Below are 23401 nucleotides of genomic sequence, written 5' to 3'. Positions count from 1 at the left end.
GAAGATTCACAAGATTTTTTTTTATGATTTTACTCTCATTTGTGGGCACTGTACAAGGCCAATCTCTGGAAGCTAATAGGTATCATAAAATGTTTGATTTTATCAGTTTTCAGTACAGAGCACGTGAAGTATAAAAGAGAAAAAAAAAAAGCCAAAAGGTCACGTTAGATGAATGATAGAGAGAACATGTATGTCTAAAATATCTGCAAGAATTATGCTAAACAACTCAAAACTACTCTCTCTGTGTTTTAATAACCATATATGATAATTCCTCAGACTTGTCAGTCGTTTTGTGGTGCGTTGATCATATCATATCTTGTTGTCTCTCGTACTACAGATTCACATTAACATTAAGTTCGGATTCATTACACAGCCGAGAAAAGTATGGTATAAATTGGGCGGGGGAGAGAAGGGATTAAGGACTCAGAAGTGGAGACAAAAGAAACATTGGGCCGAACAGTAATAACTGGCCTGCTTTATTGGTCCCAAATAGAGCAGATACGTATCTGGGGCTGGGCAAATAGCTCGGTTCAGTAACTTCAGTTAGTTTGGTTTCTCGGTTTTTGGTTTGGGAAATTGACTTCGGTTTTGTTTGGTCTGGAACTCGGTTTGTTATTCAGTTATGAGTCAGTTTTATTCAGCATAATATATCTTTTTTTTTTGTAAACTGCTTGCTAGCATAATATATCAGCACTAAATTGATAAATCCGATTTTAAAAAAAATTAGTACATTTAAGTAAATTTGGATTGTTGGTTAAACCCGATCTATAAAAATAAGTAATTAGGTTAGAAGGCAGCAATGAACAAATCAAATTATTATTTTGCTTTTTTCTCTAAATAATTTTAGGTTAGATTTTTTTTTTTAAAGAAATATAGTCAAACTGAACCAAGACGATTGCCACTATTCTAAAAAGGTTTTACCCGACCAGTTCAATTCAAACCGAGTTTAAATCTCATAAAATTTTGGTTTCTGTCATTTAGCTTAATGGTCAGGCCTAACTTTCATTTTATTTTAAAACTTTCAAACTCAAATTAGCTTAAGCCTAGTTGTCAAGTGAAGCACAAATGACACATACAATAACAAATCTTATAAAAATGGAATATTCGTATATTCAATTAACCATATCTTTTCCCCTAACTGGTTTTTATTTATAATTAATCCTTGACCAAAATACAAAAGTATAAAAATATATATCCAGTAAACCGTATTAAGAATTTTGTTTGATATATAAGAAATTTATAACATTAGTACCTAATTAACACTAACTAAGATGATATTGTGATCCACGTTTCTCCTTATGAAAACAGCACTGACTCCCCAAGAACCGTATTATTGTTTAGATTATGACTCCACTTGGTCTTTACCGTCCATTTTAGCTTACATGATCACGTATTGCTTTTGGTATCTCAAACAAACATATCTTTTTGAAACAATGAAAAACATGCTTATCTTTGCAGTTTTGTTTTTCTCTAGATGAGTTACTTGTTGGTTTTGACATCTCAAACCTAAATACTTAAATAATTAATTATTTTAATTTTTCCAGCTCACCCCTCCTCAGATCAAAAAGTAAACTATAATATTTAAAATTTGTAAAAAAGAACAACAATTCTTTGAACAACCCAATCTTCCCCAATGAAAATCATTGTCTCTATCAATCTTTAGATAAATAACTTATATTAACTAAATTGTAAATGATAGTGATTTCTCCAACGTTTCCTCCTCCATCTGCGTCTTATCACCACATACATGCTTTCGAAAACCAAAACATATGTCGACCAAATTCATTTCTGAATAGGTCGTAGATACTAAGAACTTAGTTTATGAAAAAGAAAGGAGAGATACTTTCCATTGCTAGCTTGCATGATCGCTCATACATAAATCAACAAAAGCAATGCAGTAAAAGAAAGTTATCACGTAACTTCCGTTCGCTCAGCTTAACAAGCCAAGAAAAACATTTGCAAGCCCTATAATTTTCAGTTTTGTTGATAGAATATTTATTTATTTATTTGTTTATTTATTTATTGTAGCTATTACCACGAGGATAAATTTGAGATAAATTACTTGTTTTTGGGAACTAGTCTCTTTGAACGTGATTGCACTAACATTTGGACGCTGGTGACTCGTGACCACTTTACACTGGCTGCGAAATAAAATGATTAATGCAGCTATATATACCAATTGAGCGTGTCCAAGTGTAGCATGCTGTTCTATAAGAAATCTATATACTCCATCACCTTGGCTTCTAATGGCATCCAGATCAAAAAAATGCAGATCAAACTCCAAATGCAGATCACGCAGAACAAATGCAGATCAAACAGATCAGGTAGAACAAATGCAGATCTAACTAATTTAATTTATTTATCAAATTAGCATATTTGACCAAATGTTAAAAAATAGTTTTGTAAGATAAATATCTAAAACAAGAGGACAAATTCTTACAAATTATTTTTATTATTTTAATAAATACAAGGAAATTTAAACATTCTATAAAAATAAATACAATTACAACATACAATAACACTAAAAGATTTTTCCCATAATTTATTTGCAATAATTTCTCTATTGTTTACCATAAAAAAATTTTGTCCGATTTTCAGCTTTTCCAAATCATTTTTTTCACCCGTAGAACTAGCATTTCCAATCTCTGCATGGTTTGGGTTGGAATGGGTTATTACGGTTGTAATTATTACGATTTACTTAGGAAAACCAACTTTGGGTCATATTTCTATTTTATAAAACCCAAAGCATAACCAAGTTAACAATTGTTTCGATTCGATTTAGGTTTAAAGTTAGAATTCAGAAAGAAAAAAAACTCTAAAAACCGCCGCTAAACTCGAAAAACCCAAAAAAATATTCTGATAATCCAGGTTTTTAATAAGTTACAATTTATAAATTATATATTTATATATAAGTGTTTTAAAATTGAAAACTATTAGTGATGTCTAAACTGAATACATATTATAATATTCAGGAACAATTATATAGAATATACTGTATATATAAGTAATATATGTTTCATATTAATTTTATAAATGAATTTGTCTAAAGAACTATTATGTAAAAAATGAATCAAGTGAATTAATGTTTGGTTTAAGTAATATATGTTTCATATTAATTTTATAAACAAATTATAAAGAGAATTAAACTAAATATATATTATAATATTTACAAAAATTTATATAGAATATACTATACAAATAAATAATATATGCTTTAAATCTTTTTTATTAACAAATTTGTATAAAATAAATTATTACTTAAGATAACAAATGAAATAAACTATTTAACTATAGTTTTAAAGGAGTTCATTTTTAGTTTTAAAATGAATTAAATGGGCTAACTGAAATTATTAATAAAGAATTAATGCAGGAAAAAAAAAAAAAAAAAACATAATTTGTCTCCTGCAAAATACCCAACACATTTTCCTCTTTAATTGCAGATCAGTGATTTACTTCTTAAAATGAATCTGCATGCAGATTTAACTGGATTTTCTTATTCTGCATTTAAAAAGGTGATTGGAAAACAAATGCAGAACTATCTGCAAATCGAATGTTCTGCATAAAATCTGCATTTTCATTTGCATCTCATTCATAGCCCTTATCTTATTATTTTCTTCTTCCCTTCTGTTGGTCGAATGAAATATCTTATCTGATATCTATAAGACCACAGCAAAAAAAATTGTGTTCATATTCTGGCCGGTCGATGTCCATATATATATAAATAAATTTGGGAGTGACAAGAATGTGAAATAGTAATATAGTACAAAAATTAAGTATTTTGTACTGTGAGATTAGGGGTTTGGGCTGTGTATCTCTCCGGCTCTGTACAGCAACTTTTTCTAACAACCCAAATCCCTACATAATGCAAGCAAAATCAACAAAGTATAAACTTTTGGGTTGTCTTTGATATTTTCTAAGAGCCGAAAAAGATTCTAAGTATCAAATAAAACTCCACGTTAGGCTTGGTCTAGCTAATTTCGCAGTATGATAAGATGTATATTGATTTGTAATCTTTTTTTTAGGACTCTTATGTCCCACAAATTTTTTGGTTTTTTTGTCAAAATTTTTTTTTTCACTGGCATGTGAGTTTTTGACGGTTTCTTTATTAGTATCTTTTTATTTCTCGGAGTATGTGATTTATTTTGGTATATCCATTGATTAATACTCGTAAAATATATGCGATACTAGTGTAGATAAACCGTTGGTTTCAAGGGTTATCAGATCGTATGCTAAATCTGAGAGAGAAGTAACAAAACTTGGAAGAGTATATGAATAATTGACAAGTGGTTGGACCCATTTTGGAAGACCTTATATATATATAATTTAGTTGGCTCTTGTTTCGTTAAATAAGAGATTATGTAAGACAAAAATTGACCAGCATATGCGTGTCACCGTAATTATATGAAAACGACTCAGCTTATACATCTAGTATAGAAATTGAGGACACATATCACCAGAATTTTTTTTGTGTATTAGTTACTATTACCATGTAGTATTCATACATAATCGTTATGGCGTTTGACTGATCCAACACTAACACCCTTTAACCATGTTTTTCTGCAAACTTACTTCCTAGCTACTAGTTTATTGAATTTAATTCTATCACAAACCCTTTTATGTGTTAAATTCCATATATATCACAAACTTTGCATGACTAAATATATTCCCTTTTGGTGGTGGCGTGAGCCTCTCTAATATATCCATTGTACCGTGAAGTTTGTTTTTTCTGGCGAATATATATTTGAGTCTTCAAGTTTGCTATAGATCTATGCCCGATTCTTTACATGCCTTTGCCCCAACTAGATAGATGTACTAGATTTACAAGTGTTTAACTTTCTCTCGTGAATTAAATCATAGAGGGCAGTTGAAATTGGATTGTACCCACAAAAAGATTGTAGCCATATATTCTTGTCATAACAAAACTTAGTTCCTATCTTTATTTTTAATGTCCTTTACAGTTTATCCTAATATGCCCTTTCGAAGCCCTGACTGTTTTAGAGGAGATATCCACATTTTTATTTGAAATATCCCATGATAAAATTACCAAACAAAATATCTTATATACTTCAGGATAAAGTCTTTACGGCTATAAATATTCACCATTCAGGTTTTTTTTTTTTAACACTGAGTTGAATATCAAAATAAAGAGCTACAAAATGTTGAGAATGTTCTCCACATGCTGAGAAATCCAAAAATGAACTAAATCTAAAAGAGAACAGGAAAAAACACATAAAGAGTGAATGCTAGAAAGTAACATCAGTAGATGCCATACGATAGCTTCACAATAAGGAACAAGCATATAAAGACCACTCCAAACCATGAGCCAGCATAGCTTAAAACTATTCAGCACTGTCAGGCCATAGTTTGAGACTGCTTCTTTCTTGAGCTCCAACACTAGCATAGAAACCTGAGAAGACTTGTGTTTACGGTCATAACTACCGAAGTTGAAATCATCTCTGTTGTGAGAAACAACACTAAGAACCATTCGCTTCTATTTCGATAATAGTATGAAGTGATCGAAGTCCACCTTACGACTTCCCATGATAAGTAAACATAAACCAAATTTCCAAACAATTGGACTAGAGCCGGAGAAAATCAGCCAAAACTTATGATTCGCAACAATCAACATCATGACTGGACCGTTGCCACCAAGATCAAGATAAAGCAATCCAAATCAACCAAAGAGACAAATCGATGTAAACAAGAAGCTGGATTTGTAATCCCGACTTAGTCATCAATCCAAGCCATGTCTGAACCACAATTGGCTCTTCGAACATCTGAGCCTCACAAAAGGTGAAACTTTTATGAGTGGAGACGCAAACCTTCAGCACCTCCTCACCCAGCCATCCAAACCGCCACATCTTAGTAGCCATCAGCCAAAAACAAACACACCACTCCCAACAGCTACATCGTACCATCCGCGACCTTTACATCTTGTGCCAGACGCAACACACAGTTCAACTCTGAGACAAAGCTCGAAACTTGAACATGACAATCCATCAAAACCTAAAATCAGAGCACAAGAACTAAAAGACACATGAATCCACCCTCTCACGACGCCGGCAATGAGAACCGGACACCAGAGAGGGCAGATCTGAAAGCTTCAGAGAAAGTCTCCCTTGGCGGCTAGGTTAAACGAATTTATAAAATTCAAACCTCCATTTAATAATGTTAGGCTACGCACTTATAATTATTAATGTCTTTCTTGAATATGACCACCATTCAGTTAGGAGCGCCCATATATGTTCAAAATTTCGAGGCCATATCCTACCGTATAAACGTTAGTTTGAAGATGACGCCATATATTTTATGTATGTGTTGTGTTTATTATGGAAGAATAAATCAATAAAGGTCCACTACTAATATTTGTGCTTTTTTGTGTTGACGCCATCAACTCATCGGACTCCATTTCAATCTATATCCTATTATAGATTGTAAAACACACACGTGGATTAATTTCATGAAACAAAGAAAAAGGGTAGATATTAGACATTAACATCACTTCTTATCATTTACCCAAAATGCTAAGAAATAAAAATTCCATTTCCGACCATTTTATTTACAAACCTATTTGTCCACGTAAACAAAGAATGACGTAAAACTACACCATATGCTTTTCTGTTTTTCACCACCACACACACACTTACAGGTTTATTATTAAAAGATTTAAATCACATAACCTTTTTTTTTTGTCAACATCACATAACCTACTAATTCCATGGTTCTAAAACGCGGCCGCACAGGCGATTACTCGGCCGAAGAAGCGCTCGGCGGTGGTGAAGCATCGCGATTTCAACGTAGGCGGCCATTAAATCGGAGTCACTAATATTATTCACATTTTTGAGGTTTAAAAGCTTGAAATCGGATCATACATGTTAAACCTTCAAATTTATTTCAAGCCGAGAAAGAAAAACACAAAAATAATGGAAGAAATCAGAGAAAGAAAGCATGACGGCTCTGTAAAAAGGTTTGCGTAACCCTAAAAAGAAGATGATGATTAATTTACAGTTATGCCATTAATGAAAAAAACAGGAAAAAAAAGCAAAACACGCTTCCTAGTCATCGAACTCCTCACCTTGCCGACACAAACATGGAAAATTTCCACTAGGTTACATCAACAATTGATGTTTTTCACGTAAGTAAGTTAATAATATATACACTTATTATAAAATTGAAGACAGTGTTCAAAACTAATCCCCGCGTATATCCCGCTTATTCCTCGATTTTTTAGTAACTCGCTAGGTCCGTGATGGCCGTCCGACTAGCGCCTAGCGTAGTTCCGAACAGGGACTAATTCTAACCAAAGAAGAGCACACGTTCACGAATCACGATTCTCTGACATAAAAGAAAATGTATTTCTCACTTACTGCTCCATTATTATCATTGTATACACGTACCAACCAAAATCGCATCTTTCTTTACTTTTTTTTTTTTTTTTTTTAATAACCGAGTATCCTGGCCCCACTGCGGTGGTCCAGATTAGAGACCGAAGTGAGCAAGGACGCTACCAGAGCGTCACCATGTGACTCAGCGCGAACGGTCTTCGGTCTCGGGTGCTGGAGTTCCGCATATGAATTCCCCAGTGGCCAGGTTTCGAATCCAGGTGGCGGAACTCACAGTCGTGAGCCCTTTACCACCTGAGCTAGAAGCCCCAGTTAAAACTGTATAGGTTAAACTTTTTATAGCGACTGTGCTCACCCCGAAGGGCCACCTTGCCAGAAATCTCCGTATGAATTTTTTAGCTAACCGAGTACCACCCCGTTTTCTCCGAGTATCGAACTAGCGACCTCGGGTAATCGTGTGTGAGAAACGTTCAGTACTGCTGCTAGACCACCTGACGTTCTCTTCTTTACGATATTATATGGATATATACACATGTGCTTCTGCTGCTCGTGTATGTATACTTGAGTCTAAATGTGAATGTCTATTTAATTATCCCTGAAAACAATATGTCGTTACTTACAAATGAGATAATTAGTTTCAAAATTATGTGTGAGTGGATAATGTGAGAATAAAATGGTGGGAAAATGAAAGTGGGAAAGAAAGGAAATAATTTTTTTAAAAGTTGGAGTGAAACTTCCCACTTGCTTAAAGTGAAAGAATAATTTATTCTAGTTACTTTTATTTTTAGAGTAAACTGGTGAAAAACTTATTTCACTCGATGGACGAAAAAGAGGTGAAAATGAGACTAACGACTGAATTGAGAATAAATATTTACTTTAGTTAGTATATACAATCACACACACCCAAGGGAACAAATGAGATCCTATTTGACTTAAATTGCAGTTGGTGGGCCTAAAAAGAAGCACATGCACATAGGACCAATGATTCCACAGAAACAATCAGACATCTGATCGCATCAAACCATGTGCCTTCCTTCCATTACATTTAATTTTTTATTCTTCACAAACATAATGATCGAAGATGAAAAAAAATAAAATTGAGAGGGAAACTCAAGTCGTTAAGATCAGTGTTAATTGGAATTCGGAACTTAGAAATTGAACTATGGCTTTGAGCCTTTGACCAAACCTCATGCACTATTTCATTGCGTTGATTACGTTTATTTTACTATTTACACTAATACAAATTAATATAATTATAGAATTTTGGAGATTTATTTGCTACACATTTAATGAAAGTTCATTCACTATTTCAGTCGCATGTGCATGCTTTTCGAGCCAATTCTTGGTTTTCCCGTGCATTTCCTATAGCTCACCAAAAGTATTCAAGTCATAATTTCTTCACACTAGAAATATCAAAATTGATTAATCTGAATCCATCACGAATGATCAATGGCTTCTTAAAAGGTCAATGTAATAAATGATGCTTGAATATACTGGGCAGTGGGCACGACGTCACCCGGGGAATCTCGATAATGGCGCTCATATATACATTATTTATCATATAAGCTAGTATAAAAATTTGACTGGCCATAATCCGTTTCATATTTTATCACACTGACATTATCATATTAGAGTATTGTACTAATTTTTTTTTTTTTTTTGTCAGCGAGTATTGTACTAATTCTATATAGAAATTTGATTGGTTTTGACATTTTTGTGACATATAGTTTTTGTATTGGCAAAAAAGCTCTTGACGACTCAAGGAACAGAGTTATCTCAGGATCACTAATAAAATTTCGGGAAAAGAATATCTGGCATATTTATGTGATTGTACAATAATGATTAATTATTTATACAATCTTTTGTTTATTTGTATCAATGTAACATAATATTTTTGAGCATAAGGTAACATTTAAACATAAATGAGCACATCCACTAAAGCACTATAAAATATACTCCATCTGTTTTTAAAAGATGCATATTCTAGACTTTTCACATATATTAAGAAAACTCATTAAATATGCATTGTTTTTTGTGAATAACAATTTTTCATAATTTTTAGCCAATAGAAATTCAATAAACACTATTATTTTTTTTTAAACTTACAATTTTTCATAAAATCATACATTGAAAAGGTAAAAAATGTATCTTTTTGAAACAAATTTTTTTTCCAGAACATACATCTTTTAGGAACGGAAGGAGTATATAACCTTCAGCTTTCATATACCGACGAAAGTCGTATGTTTTCATAATAGATATTTGCTCCGTTTTATATTAGTTATCATCTTAAAGTTAAAATTTTATTTTATTTTAAATGTTGTTTTATGTTTTCAATGCAATATTTATTAATAATATTTTCAGTTTATTTTTTTATTAGTTAAAATATGACAATGTGTAAAAGTAATGATGTTTTTATTTTGAAAGTACATAAAATTAAATATTTTTTTAATTTGTGCGTAAAAACCTAAAATGACAACTAAAGTAAAACGGACAAAGCAGTAATTACAAACAAAATCTCACTTTTGCATCCGAGTATAAAGCATCAACTACCAAGTCTTGTCACATGAAAGGCAGAAAATGCCACATATAATCAACAATCGCTCAAAGACTTCTTTAATATCAACCTTTGTATTAACATTGGACATGGCAAAAGCTTATAGTAATGTTATTTGAAATCAATCTAATAATTTACTTTCTTGATTTTCTATCAATATAGGAATAAATACAAAATTTAATGTATACATATGGTCAAATAACATACACATTTTTATTTTTAATTGGAGTCTATATATCTTTCTATACATTGCTAATTTTTAGTAATCGATATTTTAAAGTTTTGATGAAGGATTCAATTATTTCTGGTCAACACGGAGTTTAACTAATCTGTGTGTTTAAAGTTTGACTTCATGATTTTCAAAACTTTATGGAAATTCACTGTAGAAAATAAGTTTTTTCCAAAGTAATTTTATGGAAAATACATTTTAACAATCAATGGGAATTTCAGGTGGCATTTAATATATGCAACAAAAGCGAAGTAAATAGGAACGAATATTATGATATCATATGAACCAACATGTAGCTTATTTGTTATTTAGGTATTCATTTATTTATTTCCAGTTAGTGATAAATCAAATACAAATTAGATTCCACGGCCAAACGTGATCATCATAATGATTTTTAATTTATAAAATATGGTTGTTTTTTTATAAACGATGGTTATTATAGATTGATATTATAGAAAACGCCTATAGTCAAGAGAAAAATCATCAAAAACTACATATTTTAATAGTATCTATAGATATTTTGCATGTGATATGGAAAATTTACAATACATCTAATTTTGTTGAATCTTTCATAACAAGAATATACATATTTGTTTCTAAATAGGTTGAGAGAAAGAAACATTTCGTAAGATGCATTAACCGTCCTCTTAAATACAAAGCATTTTAGCAAAAAAAAAAAAAAAAAAAAAAAAACATCTTTCCAATTCTAAAACAAAATAAATCTCTAGCTGTACATTTTTTCCAGTTAAAAATGGCTGATAAACGCACAACTATGATTATTTTTGATTACATCATACATCCCTACAATTAATCATTGCCCTCCTCTAGTGAAAGTGACTTAACTAGATTTTTTTGACGGGTATATTTTTTATTTTATATTTTTGTTAAAATTTAATTTTTATATTTGTGTTTTTAATCATATACTAGATTCTGATCCGCCCTTAAAAAGTCGGGTATATTTTTTGTTTTACATCTTTTTAGGTCTTTTCAATTGGTAATTTAAATATAGGTCTAATGGCATAAATTATAATAAATAATATTCTAAATAATGATAAAGATAAAAGAAATAATAGTTGGACCATACTTTTATCAATGGGTCACACTGCTATTTTAATAGAATATATATGTTTTTTTGTATAATATTTATCTTAAATGATTAATGAATTTTTTTAATAATTATATTAAAATAGTTAAACCACACTTATATTTATGGGTCAGGTTTCTGTTTTAATAGTATTGATACAAATGATTTTTAAAATGTTTTTACGCCGCGTAAAAAAGAGATTGTGGTTAATTTTAACCAGAGATACGTCATATCTAAAAAGAATTGCACTGCTGTCCGCTTTTCACCTGTCCTCTTCCGCTCCCCGTTTAGCCCTTTGTGTCGTTCACGTCCACGCGCTTCCTCAGCCGCCGATTTTTTAATTACCCAAAATACCCACACTATCTCCTAAGACGCACCCTAATCTCTTTACCATGCACTACCCAATCAACACGCGCCACTTCATCAATCAGAGTCTAATATTACAGATTTACCCTCGGACCCATACGTGGCGGCTCGTGGTTTGGTAGCAGGACCTGACTCTCTGGGTGCAGAGTCGTGCTTATAAAACCCCTTCATCTCTTCCTTGTTGATCCTCCACAACTTCCCTCACCAGATATTTCTAAACTCTGTCACTGACGAACCATTGAGTTTAACTAGTTACAGTCGACAACAATGGAGGAGCTGGATCGTTCCCGCGCTTTCGCCAAAGACGTCAAGCGTATCGTCGTTAAGGTATTGTCTCTCTCTCTCTCTCTCTCTATATATATATATATATATATGTTTCTCTTATCGAGAAACGTCTGCATTCTCAGATTTTGATCTGATGCATATCGTCATCGTTGGTTGATGTGGATGGGGTTTAGTGTGTGTTAATTTCATATTATATAAGTTTAAAATATGTGATAAATGTGAAAATTATATTGTTACCATAGTATAGTTTAAAGTGCATATAAACTCAAAATGTTTCTTGAATCTGTTTTGTCTAGTAACTGCGTTTATGAGAATGTTAATGCGCATGTCATTAGAAGAGACCAATGATCATTTATGGTAATTAGTCGTATATTTATGTTTTTGGAAGTAAAGGTTGGAACCGGTGTTGTGACTGGAAAAAGTGGAAGACTGGCTCTTGGTCGCTTAGGAGCTCTCTGTGAACAGGTGTTTTTTGTTTCTTAATATATAAAGCAGTTTGTTTGTTTTTTTTTTGCTTTATTCTCAAATTGTGAAGAGGTTTTATAAAAGACTTGAAAATGTTTAGAGCAATTCTCTCAAATAGCCATTTTTAAGTTTATGTAATTAAGTTTAAAAAAAATGTTTATGTAATTGCACCTTTAATTTTGTTTAAAAAAATATATTATAACGTCAGCTTGCGGAATTAAACTCGGATGGATTTGAGGTGATATTGGTGTCATCTGGTGCGGTTGGCCTTGGCCGTCAAAGGCTTCGCTACAGACAGTTAGTCAATAGCAGGTTAATCAAATATTGGCTACTTTTTTAACCATTAGTTTTATGGTTTGGGAAGATAACACTGAGATGTTTTTTTCCTGTGTTTATGATTTATTTATTTTCTTCTTTTTGTGCTGACGTTTGTTTATTTATTTATTGTAGCTTTGCGGATCTCCAGAAGCCTCAGACTGAACTTGATGGAAAGGCTTGTGCTGGTGTTGGACAAAGCAGTCTTATGGCTTACTATGAGACTATGTTCGACCAGGTGATTCTTCTCTTTCTTGAACAAAAATGGAAAAGAATATATTGTACGAGATTATGAGTCTCAACTCTCAACCTATTAGGCTTATAAAAATGTCTCCATCATATATGTGATCTCATTTTCAAGATTGTTGCTGTGTTAAATTCTAAATATTGATGCTTTGTCCCCTGTTGTTTTCTTTGGTCAGCTGGATGTGACGGCGGCTCAACTTCTGGTGAATGACAGCAGTTTCAGAGACAAGGATTTCAGGAAGCAACTTAATGAAACAGTCCAGTCCATGCTTGATCTGAGGGTGATTCCTATTTTCAACGAGAATGATGCTATTAGCACCAGAAGAGCTCCTTATCAGGTTTGTTTACTTATCTTTTGTCCCTCTTAAGATGTTCTGTTTATCTTTTAAACTTAATCTTGTAGACTAATGTTCAGCTTCGATGCACTCAACATATGCAGGACTCCTCTGGCATCTTTTGGGATAACGACAGCTTAGCTGCTCTACTAGGGTTGGAACTCAAAGCTGATCTTCTGATCATTCTGAGCGATGTCGAAGGTCTTTACACCGGCCCTCCAAGTGACCCTGACTCAAAACTGATCCACACATTCATCAAAGAAAAACATCAAGATGAGATCACATTCGGCGACAAGTCAAGACTAGGAAGAGGTGGCATGACTGCAAAGGTCAAAGCTGCAGTGAATGCAGCTTATGCTGGGATCCCTGTCATCATAACCAGGTGTTAACCCCTTTGAAACTCATCATGCATAGTTTTCTTTTGTAGAAGCATGACCGGTCCTGAGATTTTGGAAGCTATAAATAATTTAATAAGCGATTTTTAATAATTTTTAAATGAATTCAGGGGCTATAGGCTAATGCTTTACAAGCCTATGCTCAGGACAGGCTCTGGTTAGAGGAATGTGTATTGGATGGAAAATTTATACTTTTGCTTGCTTTTGTAGTGGGTATTCAGCTGAGAACATAGATAAAGTCCTCAGAGGACTGCGTGTTGGAACGTTATTCCATCAAGATGCTCGTTTATGGGCTCCTGTCACAGATTCTAATGCTCGTGACATGGCAGTTGCTGCAAGGGAGAGTTCAAGAAAGCTTCAGGTACTTTCTAGAGCTTTCTTTAATATTTTGATCATGTCAGAAATGTAATCTAAACTGTTTATAATTTGCTTACAGGCCTTATCTTCAGAAGATAGGAAACATATTCTGTATACTGTCGCCGATGCTCTTGAAGCGAATGAGAAAACGATCATAGATGAGAATGAGTTAGATGTGGCTGCTGCACAAGAAGCTGGACTTGAAGAGTCATTGGTGGCTCGCTTAGTTATGACACCTGCTAAGGTAAGCCTGTATTATTGGCGGTAGTATTGTAGCCTATTTGTGTTTTCTAATGATTTGTTGTCTTGTGCTTGATAGATCATGAGCCTTGCAGCTTCAGTTCGTAAACTAGCTGATATGGAAGATCCTATTGGCCGTGTTTTAAAGAAAACTGAGGTGATTAGAGGACAACCTATTATCATATAATTAGTTTTATCAGTGTTCTAAAAATCGATCTACCCCGGGCCTAAGTGTCTGCCTAGTCAGCAAATCGGGTCTGAGCAAAATAATTGTTTAAAAACTCGGTCTAGGCGTTCAGAAAATTGGTTTAACTGCCCGCCTAAACATTAATCATCTATAAAGCCCCTGACCACCGCCTAACGATTTCTTGAACATTGAATGTGACATATAATAGTTGTTCTTTGTGACTATTGCTTTTACAGGTGGCAGATGGTCTTGTTCTAGAAAAGACCTCATCACCATTAGGTGTACTCCTGATTGTTTTTGAGTCCAGACCTGATGCACTTGTACAGGTATGTAAAGAGTCCATGTCCTTCTGTTTATCAAATGTGAATGTTCTGAAGCTGTGCTTTGCTTATGAACCAAACAGATAGCTTCACTTGCCATCAGGAGTGGGAATGGACTTCTATTGAAGGGTGGAAAGGAGGCCCGGCGATCAAATGCTATCTTACACAAGGTACATATACGGCTTACCTCAAAGTTACCACTCTGGATTCGTTTAATTTCATGGTAATTTTTTTAGGTGATTACTGATGCAATTCCAGAGACTGTTGGTGGTAAACTCATCGGACTTGTGACTTCAAGAGAAGAGATTCCTGATTTGCTCAAGGTAAAAACGAATCTACAAACTTGCATCTGCAACAACTGAAACTCACAGTTTGCATTTTGTGGTACAGCTTGATGATGTTATTGATCTTGTGATCCCAAGAGGCAGCAACAAGCTTGTTTCCCAGATCAAAAATACTACAAAGATCCCTGTTCTAGGTCATGCAGGTACTGTTTCAGCTTTATTCCTTCATAGAATTCAATAGTAGGATTCTGCTAGAGGAGTAATGATGACTTACTTGATTGTGTACTTATAGATGGAATCTGTCATGTATACATCGACAAGGCTTGTAATCTGGATATGGCTAAGCGCATAGTTTCTGATGCAAAGCTGGATTATCCAGCAGCCTGTAATGCCATGGTAAAGATAACTTCTACCTTTCCTCAAACTTTCAGTAATGCAATGAACTTTCTCATCTAATCTCCTCTTTACCGCTTCTTTTCAGGAAACCCTTCTAGTGCATAAGGATTTAGAGCAGAACGCTGAGCTCAATGAGCTCATATTTGCTCTTCAGAGCAATGGTAAGTCATAAATGAGCTTATATACATGTACATACCTTCAGTATACTATAGCCTCATGAGGTATATTAAAACTGCAGGAGTTACTTTGTATGGTGGACCAAGAGCAAGTGCAATACTGAACATACCAGAAGCACCTTCGTTCAAGCATGAGTACTGTTCCAAGTCTTGCACTGTTGAAGTTGTAGATGATGTTCATGGTGCTATAGATCACATTCACGGACATGGGAGGTAAAAAAAACTCCACATAACAGACATTAACTCTTGTAATCTTTTGCATCTTGTGTTTGAAATGCTCACTCTTTTATCTTTTCGTATGAGCAGTGCACACACAGACTGCATTGTGACAGAGGATCCAGAAGTTGCAGAGCTATTCCTTCGCCAAGTAGATAGGTAAAGATAACAAGATCACACAAATTTGCTTAATCATCTCTGACTTTGATTGTCTTTGAACAGCGCTGCTGTGTTCCACAACGCAAGCACAAGATTCTCTGATGGTTTTCGATTTGGACTTGGTGCTGAGGTGGGAATAAGCACAGGCAGGATCCATGCCCGTGGTCCAGTGGGAGTGGAAGGGTTGCTTACAACAAGATGGTACAGTTTTTGGTTTCATTTTGAACTTTCATTGTTAAAATTGTTATAATCATGAATGGTGGTGGTTGGTGGTTGCAGGATAATGAGAGGAAACGGACAAGTTGTGGATGGAGACAATGGGATTGCTTACACTCATCAAGACATTCCCATCCAAGCTTAGAAGACTTTGTGTTGTGTGTGTGTTTGTATTTGAGACTTTGAAGAGGAGAGGATGGGCTTTTAGTTTTCCTCTCTGTATCCTATTTTACTATTGTTATATTGAAACCCTCTCTCTTATGAGAAGTGGTTTTGATTTTAGGGGTTTAGGGAGTGTGCACCAAAAATAAGTTCCATTTTACCACATGAAGAACATTTTTATTATTAGCTTCTCTTCTTGTCCAAAACAAAACTCTTTGTAAGGCTACCTACACTACACCTTTCTGATGTTATCTTGTATTTTTGGGTTTGAGTTTGGTTTTTGCTTTTACCGTAAGTTCTCAAAGATTCTTCAAAACGGTTAAAACATAATGAATGCTAAAACCTTATCATCATCATTTTCATAGGTGTCAAGGCTAGGCATGCTTACTACAACTTTAACATTCTCCCCCTTGTACTCTCTAGTCAATGTTACAGTCTCTGATGCTCAGGATTGTCTTCAATTTTTGCAACGGAAGATTCATGGAGCCGTCTATTCATCTTGCTTCCAACAAAACAATAATAGAATGCTGGAACATGATTAGAATTACCTAAAAGTGAAGAACTTTGCAATAAGTTTCTAAAGCAAATGCATTGTAAAGAGTGTTTTAGATAAAGCAGTGCCTTTGCTTACAAGTAATAAGGACAAAACAACCCCATGCTTTGTCTTAGGAACACTGTTAATGTTATTGTGAAATGTAAAGATGTTATTGCATAGACTTGATACACAAGCTTTATTAATACAGAATTGATAAAATGTGTTGATTAAGTTACAAAACTTCAAATAATTGAGAACCGTTTGACAAGTTATAGAGACAAAAACACCAAAAGGCATAAACCCTAACAACAAGATATACAGCATTTTTTTTTCCTTTATTCAATCCAATAAGAATAACAAAAGCACAAAGTTGAAAGATTCAAAACACACACAAAGTTCCAACATAGATATCATATCACATGACTATCTCTGGCTTCAAGATGTTGGATTTGATCTCCTTATGTGGCAAAACAACTCCTCCATTAGTATAAATCTCATCACCCACATGAACATCTTCCCCAAGTATCGTCATATTCTCAATCCTCGCCCACTGCCCCACCGTCGAGTGCCACCCAATGATACTACTCGAGACACACGCATGCTTCTTGATCCTCACCCCACGCATCACCGTGCACCGCGAGAGCCTCACCCCTGACTCAACAACGCACCCCGGACCAATAGCCACGTCCGGTCCTATCAAACACCCTTCCCCAATCTTAGCGGTTTCATCCACCAAAACATTCCCAACAATGTGTGCACCGGTGGTTAGCTTCGCTGGAGATTTCTTCCTCAGAGAGTCTAAGTAGAGTCTTAAGCCCGTTATGTAGTCCTTGGGTTGTCCAATGTCCATCCAGAATCCAGGTAGCACCATCGCATATAGCCCTTGAGCTGCTGCAATCTTGGGGAAGGTCTCTTTCTCTATTGACGTTGGTCTTAGCTCAATCTTGTCAAGAACAGAGGGGTTTAGAAGGTAGATCCCAGCGTTGATCTTGTTGCCTACATACAGCTTTGGCTTCTCCACAAACTTTTCAACCTTTCCTGTTGTTTCTTCCATCACCACAACTCCATACTTCGACGGTTCATCAACCTATATAACCAGTATACAAACAAGTTCACATTAGATGAAGAAACATACTAGTCCCTTAGTCATGGGCATATTATCCGAAAACCAAACCAAATAAACCCGAAACCGCACCAAAATTTACAAAAACCCGAACTGTTCTTAACTCTCTAAACCCGAAAAACTGAAACTGAACCCGAATTACCCGAATATTTTTCAATTTTTCCGGGTTTAACTCGAGTTTTGGTTTTTTTTTTTTTTAGTTTTTTGGCTTTAAACCCGAACCTAACCCGAACTAAATCTAATTCAGTTTCACTTCGGGTTTTATAAAAAAATAGAAAACCACACCGAACACGACATTACCCGAACCGATTCGATCCAAAAAATGTCTGGGTCCTAAACGGGTCCTAAACACCCCAATCCAAATAACCCGAACCAGAAAGCCGAATGCCCAGCACTACTAGTCCCCCCATATTAGATCAGATTAGTCTCACCTTTGTGACCATAATGGAGGCTTCACCACCATGAGCTTTGTGAAACTCAATCATTTCACTGAGCGGGTACTCACTGATCACATCACTGTTGAGCACAAAGAAAGGCTCTCCAGATCCATCAACCAATTTGTCTCTAGCTAGAGCCAGAGGACCAGCAGTACCCATAGGCTCAGTCTCCTGTGAGCAAGTGATTTTGATTTCCAGCTTCGCCTCAAAGTCCTTCAAGAAGTTAAGCATCACCTCTGGCTGGTAATTGATGGCTAAAACCACTTCATCAACTCCTACTGCCTTGAGCGCCTCTATCTATAAAACATTCATGATGAAAAAGTGGTTAGCTAGCGGAAGCTTAACATGTAAGAGAAGAATGGTGCATTGTAGTAGTTATACCTGATGAAGGATCATGGGTTTGTTAGCAAAATCAACGAGCGGCTTTGGGAAGCTGAGAGTCAGTGGTCTCAAGCGAGTACCGAACCCTCCAACAAGAATGAGTGCCTTCATCTTTGATGCAACTAAAACTCCCTTTTTTTTTCCTGTAATAAATGCTAACGTCAGATCTAATGAAGATTGATACGAATGAAACAAAGCAACAAAGGCCAATGAAATCCAGATCCACAAAACAACAAAAAAAAAAGCTAAATCAGACAAAGCAGACACCTTTTGCCCAAAAAAGAAAAAAAAAACAGCTGCGTGATCATTCAGACGACAAACCCAACAGCTGTTTAAAGTAGCATCACGTTACTAAGATGATAAAAAAAAAACTCTAAGCTTAAACCCAGATCAGACAAAAACAAAATGCATCACAGCACATAGAGAGCAAAGTATGAAACTTTAAGGCATTACCTTTGGAAGAGAGATCTCACCGGATCGAAGAGATCTGAGAGAGTTTGGGGAGGGTCAGGCTGAGATGTGATGAATGAAAGGCAAGTTATTTATCAAAAGAACATCCTTTTCTTATATATATACACCGTGACGATTAACGAAAAGAATGCGTTATTTTGATAATTAAATATAAAAACATATTGTATAAAAAAAATTTACATGTTAATTTGAGACTTTGACTTTGTTTTCTGCGTCTTCTGAACCGGTCAAACCCCGTTTAATGTTTTTTTTTTCTCTTTTTTTTTTTGAACAACCTAATGTTTTTTTTTTCTCTATGCTGAGTTTTTATTACCTTTTCTGCTGTTTTAAGACTTCTTATAATTTTACACATGTTTTAAGTTTTCAGAAAAAAATATTATATAAATAATTTTTTCAACCAATTTTTTTTTTTTGAATTCGGAATACAGAAAAAAAAAACAACTTTCTGTGTGTTATTAAACCATCAACACTTTAATTATTTTTCTTACCCTATAAGGAGTATAAACTTTTTAGTTGCTATGAAAATTCTTTCCCAAATGATAACTGAAAACATGATTTGCAATTATAATGAAAAATGAAATGCAAAGATAGAAAATATTCATTTCTGCGGACTAGAAAATATTGTCTCATATTTCTATTTATAATTTACAAATTTCTATCTAATTTTTTAATTTAGTTTAACTTTAAACTTGTAGAGAAACTTTGGTATATATATAATGAGTATGCACATAATATAATGCAATCATATTTAGTTTTTAAATTCAATTTTAATCATTGAATTACTTCAGTTGAGTAAAATTAGTTTATGAAAGCGGTAGTAATATCACTGAATTTCATAGTGGGTCGACCCTTTTTGAAACCGGTAGTAGTACTAGTTTTATTTCATTGGATTCAGTGCAAGATATAGTAAAGTAACATATTATATATCTTCTTTTTTTACTGAACTTTAGTAACATATTATATCTTATAAAGTGTGGTAAGAGATGGCCGGAAATATGCTCATTGTTATATCATCACGAATGTTCTTTGTAGATATTTATTGAAATTCCTGTTTTGTGGTAAGGAAGATTTTATTTTGGTAGTTAGTATTATCATTCCACACACTAACTTTTCGGTATAGACGTGTATGTCTGTGGTGTAAAACATTTATTTATCAATCAAGATGTATACTTGTCGTCATATTATATCAAAATAGGGGCGGGTATTTTACCCGATATCCGAAGCCACACCCGAATCCGATCCGAAAAACCCAAACCGAAATCCAAACCGAAGTAGCAAAATATCCGAACGGGTATTGAATTAGGAGAGATTGGATATCCGAACCCGAATGGATATCCGAAGATAACCGAAGATATGTATAATTAACCTTATATTTCTAGTTTACATCTCTCATTTTATATAAAATATTTATATTGATACTACATATACTTTAAGTTCATATGATATACATACAATTACGAAGAAAATGATTTTCTACTCACTTAAAATGCATGTCAAACTTTTTATTTCAAAAATTAACAAAAAGTTACATCCAAAATTTAAAAACAAGAACCCAATTAATGCCTTTTTAGTTTTAAAATGTTATGTCCAAATCTATTAACCATTCAATCTATTAAAAATAAAAAAATTAGTTAAGTGAAAGTTTTATTTTTAAATACAAGAAATTTGAGAAATGAAAAATTTAATATATTTTTTCAAAATCTAAATATCCGAACCCAATCCGAAATAACCGAATCCGAACTAAAAATACCCGAACCCGATCCGAAGTTCAAAAATACCCGAACGGGTTCTACACCTCTATACCAAAATACCCGAAAATCCGAAATACCCGATCCAAACCCGAACGGGTACCCGAACGCCCACCCCTATATCAAAACAACGTTTTAACACCGGAGAGGCATGCATTCATCATGACAGTATCACAACACACATTCTAATAAAATTTAGTACCTACGTAAGTGAATAAGGGACTACTTAATCTGATATTTCATATAATGAAGAACCGATCGAACATGGCATAAAATAAGCCATGGAACCAAAAAAATATGTTTTCTACTCTTTTCCCGAAAAAACATAATAATAATTCCAGATAAATCGAGAAAACATAGGTAGGAAACCCTTATAAACTAAGATGAGTGGACTAAATGTAAAATGTTAAAAACCGAATAGGTTTGGTATACTAGATTAAGAATATGCAGATTCTATTGTGATATGCAGCATGCACTAGCAAGAATACTAAAACCATTCATATTGTGTAATGTCTCTGTAGTGCGGGCCAATCTTTTGGATAAGAGCGAAGCTGCATGGCTAAGGCTGTGAACACTAAAGAGCTAGAAAGAATAAGTACTATTCAATTTGATCTATATATCACATGAATCACATTCCCTAATGTCTATTTCCAATCATTGTTTGCTTGTCTCTACCTCACAATTTGCAGTTGATGCGAATATTTTTGAGTTTACCTTCTTCCCCACGCGATATGACATGTTTACCTTTGGCTTTTTTCCTTAATACTTTAAATTTTATAAATATAGTGGTGCAGCCGACACATTACCTTTGTTATTGTTGTTAATGCTGTTGATTTGATAAAGATAATAATATTGTATATAAAGAATTTAAATAAACTGATTTGTCTATTTGAATCATTAGTAGGTTTTCGAGTGGTTTTAGATCAGTGTATGAATGTATCTACGTTCATATATCTTGTTTCATCACTTAAGTTTACTATGTATGAACGTGTGTATTTATAAATCTCTTTGATTACCAAAAAAAAAAAAGTTTATAAGTCTCATGGTTCTCAGCGTTTCAACAAAAGCTTCAGACGTTTCTATCATCTATTTCATATAGATTCTAATTAATTTAAAACCCTCTATAAGAACACTTATGTGCCCAAAAAAATTGAAAGAGAAAAACACTTTGCACAAAACAGCGAGAAGGAATCAAGTGATTTCATTGTAGACTGAACTGAAAAGAACTAAATATTAATGTTTTAAGGAAAAAGAAACACATCGAATAACCACAACGATGCAAGACTATATATCTTCACTTCGTCAAAACTTCTATTTGTCAAAATATTCAAATCAGATTACGCTTTGACAACATTATAATACGGCACCATATATAAGTTGTTATGTATGCATAAACTAAGATTATTTTGGCAAATAGATCCAAGGTTAAAAGCATATTTAATCTTTTATCAAAAAAAAAAAAGAAAAAAAAAAGCATATTCCATTTTGACATATACACGCCACCATCAAACGCGCCACTAAAGAAGAGCGCAGCGGTATGCCCATATGCACACACAATAACAAGACCGGAGGACCATTTATAAAATTTTGGTTTTAAATTAACAACGTATAGAAAAGTCAAATGATTAAAAATGTGAAAAGTGCCAAAAGAAGTAACGGAAATACACTAAAGCAACCTCATGAAGTGAAGAGTTAGGCAGCCTCTTGATTTCAGCTTTGACCCACAGACTTTACTCATCGATCAATCATTTAATAAATTTACATGACCTTTTTTTATTTTATCAACTGATATCACATGACTGTATCATGTTATAAATGAGTTTAGGCTATACAAATTGAATTTGGGCCTGAAACCATTATTTCCATTGGGCTGACATACGCTCAAATCAAACACAGGTATATCAAAGAGACGATTTAATTAACCACTTTCACAAGAGAGAAAAGAAAAGAGAAAACCCTAAAACTTGCATCTCACGGCAGCTCTTCCGACAAAACAAAGACATAGTGTTGACAAATATGTCTTTGTTTTACCCGGACCCGAAGACCCGAACCGGAACCGACCCAAAAATACAGGTTCGGGTCCGGGTCCGGGTCCATGCTAATTACTTATTGGGTCTTTTTTTTTTGGACCCGCGGGTCTCGGTTCGGGTCCGGATCCTACCCGAGACCCGTTCGGGTATCCGAAGTACCCGCAAATAATTGTATATACTAGGTATATTTGGGTGATTGGGTATATTTTTGGTATTTCGGATTTTTTTTTAAAGTTTCGGGTTTGGATTTTCGGGTATAATTGTAGGTTTTTGGTGAAATTTTAGATTTTTAGAAAATATAATTTGGGTATTCGGGTAAAATTCGGGTATGTTTTGGGTTTTCGGG

At 34.0% G+C, this 23401-nt stretch overlaps 2 protein-coding genes across 4 annotated transcripts; one reads left to right on the top strand and one right to left on the bottom strand.

Annotated features, from left to right (window-relative positions):
- Nucleotides 1-11762: 11762 nt before the first annotated feature.
- LOC106337409 (delta-1-pyrroline-5-carboxylate synthase A) lies at nt 11763-16588 on the top strand. Of its 2 annotated transcripts, none has more exons than XM_013776511.1 (19): nt 11763-11903; nt 12255-12326; nt 12535-12638; nt 12777-12879; nt 13064-13225; nt 13327-13604; nt 13828-13978; nt 14054-14218; nt 14294-14371; nt 14638-14727; nt 14805-14891; nt 14958-15044; nt 15112-15208; nt 15298-15401; nt 15487-15562; nt 15640-15790; nt 15884-15952; nt 16016-16153; nt 16232-16588. In XM_013776511.1, the coding sequence occupies exons 1-19, from the start codon at nt 11844-11846 to the stop codon at nt 16311-16313; spliced, it is 2154 nt and encodes a 717-aa protein (XP_013631965.1). In that variant the 5' UTR covers nt 11763-11843; the 3' UTR covers nt 16314-16588. The 2 variants fall into 2 exon arrangements, with proteins under 2 accessions (XP_013631965.1, XP_013631966.1); XM_013776512.1 differs by having other exon boundaries at nt 11840-11903; nt 12250-12326.
- A 487-nt stretch (nt 16589-17075) lies between these two features.
- Nucleotides 17076-19384, bottom strand: LOC106342989 (mannose-1-phosphate guanylyltransferase 1). 2 transcript variants are annotated; one of them, XM_013782078.1, is made up of 4 exons: nt 19260-19384; nt 18807-18949; nt 18420-18722; nt 17076-17952 (listed from the first exon to the last, which is right to left on the bottom strand). In XM_013782078.1, exons 2-4 carry the CDS (start codon nt 18915-18917, stop codon nt 17281-17283), a joined length of 1086 nt encoding a protein of 361 aa, XP_013637532.1. In that variant the 5' UTR covers nt 18918-18949; nt 19260-19384; the 3' UTR covers nt 17076-17280. The 2 variants fall into 2 exon arrangements, with proteins under 2 accessions (XP_013637532.1, XP_013637531.1); XM_013782077.1 differs by having other exon boundaries at nt 18807-18917; nt 19260-19375.
- Between the last annotated feature and the right edge of the window lie 4017 nt (nt 19385-23401).

The sequence above is a fragment of the Brassica oleracea genome, chromosome C4 (genome assembly GCF_000695525.1).
Source record: "Brassica oleracea var. oleracea cultivar TO1000 chromosome C4, BOL, whole genome shotgun sequence".
Classification (NCBI taxonomy): Eukaryota; Viridiplantae; Streptophyta; class Magnoliopsida; order Brassicales; family Brassicaceae; genus Brassica; species Brassica oleracea.
Note: the sequence above shows the minus strand (reverse complement) of the source record. Positions and strands in the feature narration are given on the sequence as shown.